The sequence below is a fragment of the Atta colombica genome, unplaced genomic scaffold (assembly GCF_001594045.1).
Source record: "Atta colombica isolate Treedump-2 unplaced genomic scaffold, Acol1.0 scaffold181, whole genome shotgun sequence".
In the NCBI taxonomy this organism is placed as follows: domain Eukaryota; kingdom Metazoa; phylum Arthropoda; class Insecta; order Hymenoptera; family Formicidae; genus Atta; species Atta colombica.
This window is the reverse complement of record NW_017259273.1, coordinates 83,785-86,355: the sequence shown is the minus strand read 5'-3', so window position 1 is coordinate 86,355 and position 2,571 is coordinate 83,785. Positions and strand designations below refer to the sequence as shown.

At 31.6% G+C, this 2,571-nt stretch overlaps 2 protein-coding genes across 2 annotated transcripts in view; one reads left to right on the top strand and one right to left on the bottom strand.

Moving 5' to 3' along the window:
- Window positions 1–2,571, top strand: part of LOC108686455 (transcription factor IIIB 90 kDa subunit) — a 67,160-nt gene that overhangs the window by 14,579 nt on the left and 50,010 nt on the right. The window lies entirely within an intron of this gene.
- LOC108686457 (BTB/POZ domain-containing protein 6) overlaps window positions 1,543–2,571 on the bottom strand; it is a 20,311-nt gene continuing 19,282 nt past the window's right edge. Inside the window, exons 6-7 of the mRNA XM_018191781.1 lie at window positions 2,392–2,571; window positions 1,543–2,088 (exon numbers count right to left, since the gene is read on the bottom strand). Of these exons, the coding sequence (XP_018047270.1) occupies window positions 1,624–2,088; window positions 2,392–2,571 (645 nt within the window). The 3' untranslated portion in view covers window positions 1,543–1,623. The remainder of the gene's footprint in view (window positions 2,089–2,391) is intronic.

The window sequence follows — 2,571 nt, the reverse complement described above, 5'->3', positions numbered from 1 at the left end:
CTCTCTTTCCCCCCCCCCCCTCCCTCCCTCCCTTTCTCTCTTTCCTCCTTACTCATCTCCCTCTCTCCCTTATGTTCCTCCTTACAAAAGCTCTTTTCATTTTACTGCGGCAATTCTATAGAATGACCTCCCGCATGATATGCAATCTTCGAGCTCTATTAATCAGAAATGCGCATTTGCTCTCGAAATCATAGCAATCTGTATATTAGTTTCTTGATTGAGTAAGAGTGATGAGTATATCTCTGAGATATCTCATCTTTCAACATGTATATCAGCGTTATAGTATGTATATCATAGATATCTGAGCTTTCCATATATATACTAATCGCTCGCGTAACCTCATTTTTTAATAATATATATGTAATCACATTTTTTTTAGTTCTTTTTTTTGTATGCTTTTTTTAAAAAAGTTCGATATTTTCGATTTAACTGAATTTGATTCTATGTCTCTGCGCTTGAGGGGACTTGTCTCAGAGCGCATAATAAGTGCTACTCGCTCTCTGTCTCTCTCTCTCTCTCTCCCCCCCCCCTCTCTCTCATGCCGACTCATTGTAACTTTCAAATATAATTCGAAAAATACTTAATGAAAAAATATTAGTGTTTCGAAAAACTCTCGAGATGGTAAGCTACAAGTATGAAAGATGGTTAAAAAAATTCTCATTAAAAAAATTCTATATGCTCTTGCTCTCGCCTTGACAATGGCCATTCAAGGTTCATTTATCTCTTCTTCAAAATTACAAAACTTACTTTTTTGTAAAACATTTTCCTCTAAAATGTGCTGTTTCTAAAATAAAAATTTGTAATGCTTTATTTTAAACATCCGGTATATGTGCATATGTGTGTGTGTGCGCGCGTGCGTGTGTGTGTGTGTGTGTGTGTGTGTGTGTGTGTGTGTGCGTGTGCGCGCGTGCGTGTGTGCGTGTGCGTGTGCATAGAATAGTAATTTATAGCTTATTCTAAAAATTTAAATAAATACATATTTTCAATTAATATTTATATCTCATTAATTAATTAACAGCCAGGAAACAAAGTTCAATAAATATTTTTATCTTAGAAATGATAATTTTGCTGAAACATTCTCATTATAAATTAATTGTATTTACAATAGAAAAAATAATTTTCTGTAAATATGTATAATAGAATTAATAATGAGTTAGATACGTACAATATTTGAAAATATTATATTGTAATATAATTCCATTTATTCTCTTAAAAGTCCAATTTTTTATTATTTAATTAACTTGTGGTTAAACTTAGTGTGATATTTCATTCAATAGGCTTCACCTATGATATTATCATGAAGTCCATTGTATAAAATATCAGGTTAAGCCTAATCACAAATTAAATAGAAAATGAAAAACTGGACCTTAGTACTATTTTTCAGCATTTCCCAAAAAGCATTATTTGGAATTTGAATATATTCCTATTGAATATTGAATATTTTAGAACTATTCTTTACTTTAAAATTTATATATTCAGAGCGTTAAATCTGAACACTTGTGAAATACATTTTTTCTTTATATTTCAAAGCTTTATCTGCGGACTATATTCCCAACGAATGTCACCTAAATATTTTTTGTTGTAAATCAATAACTAAACCATAAACTCTGTTGCGATTTTCCGTTAATCATCGGATGGTGGTCCATAGAAAATTAATTCAGGGATTTGGCCTCCTTGGACACCGGTACCATTAGTACTTTCAGAACTACATTGAAATTGAAAATTCACACTGCCAACTGTTGCTTCCGACATACCTTCTTGACCAAAAAAGCTCAATTCTCCACCGTCTAATATTGCGCTTGCTGTGTATGAACATTCTGGCTCGATTTGTATCGGATTTTCAAAATATACATGAAATGTGTTACTCGAACCATCAGAGAAGAATTTAGTGTTATTCTCTGCCAAAATATTTCCAAGTCTCTTAAGTTCTATTTTAACATTATAATCGGAAGCACCAGACGAACTTCCATATAGTCCAAAACCTATCACAAATATTCTCTTATCAACACTAAACTGAATTGAGTCGCAACGACCTCTATATCGCCATTGATTTGATCTATATGCACAGGATTGAAATCTATGGCAAACCTGCAAATAACAATTTTTTTAATTATCTAAAATTGTACCTAGTGTCATATTTACTGCTAAATTATTGATAGACTATGTATTAGCTATTATTTGGTACTATAATTATTCGAAACAATAAGTATAGATACTGCAGATATTTGAAACTTCTTCATAAAGTTTTGTCTTTTCAATAAAATGACATAAATTGTCATTATATGATATATAATGACAATTTATTAATGTCATTTTATTATTGACAATTGTCAATTGTCAACTGTACAATACAGTTTTAAAATTCTCATATAATTTGTAGTTTTTACTTACCTGAGTTTTCAGTCCTTGACGTGGCTTGGTAGCAAAACAAAGTTGTGGTTTGTTACTGGCCGTAAAGTACAAAAATAAGTCAATTGTTTCTTGATGTGTTAGGATTCCTGTCTGTGCTGCACTGTTTGCGAACTCTTCAAGATTCATAGCAGGAAGTCTAATTAAATATAAGGCAGATCC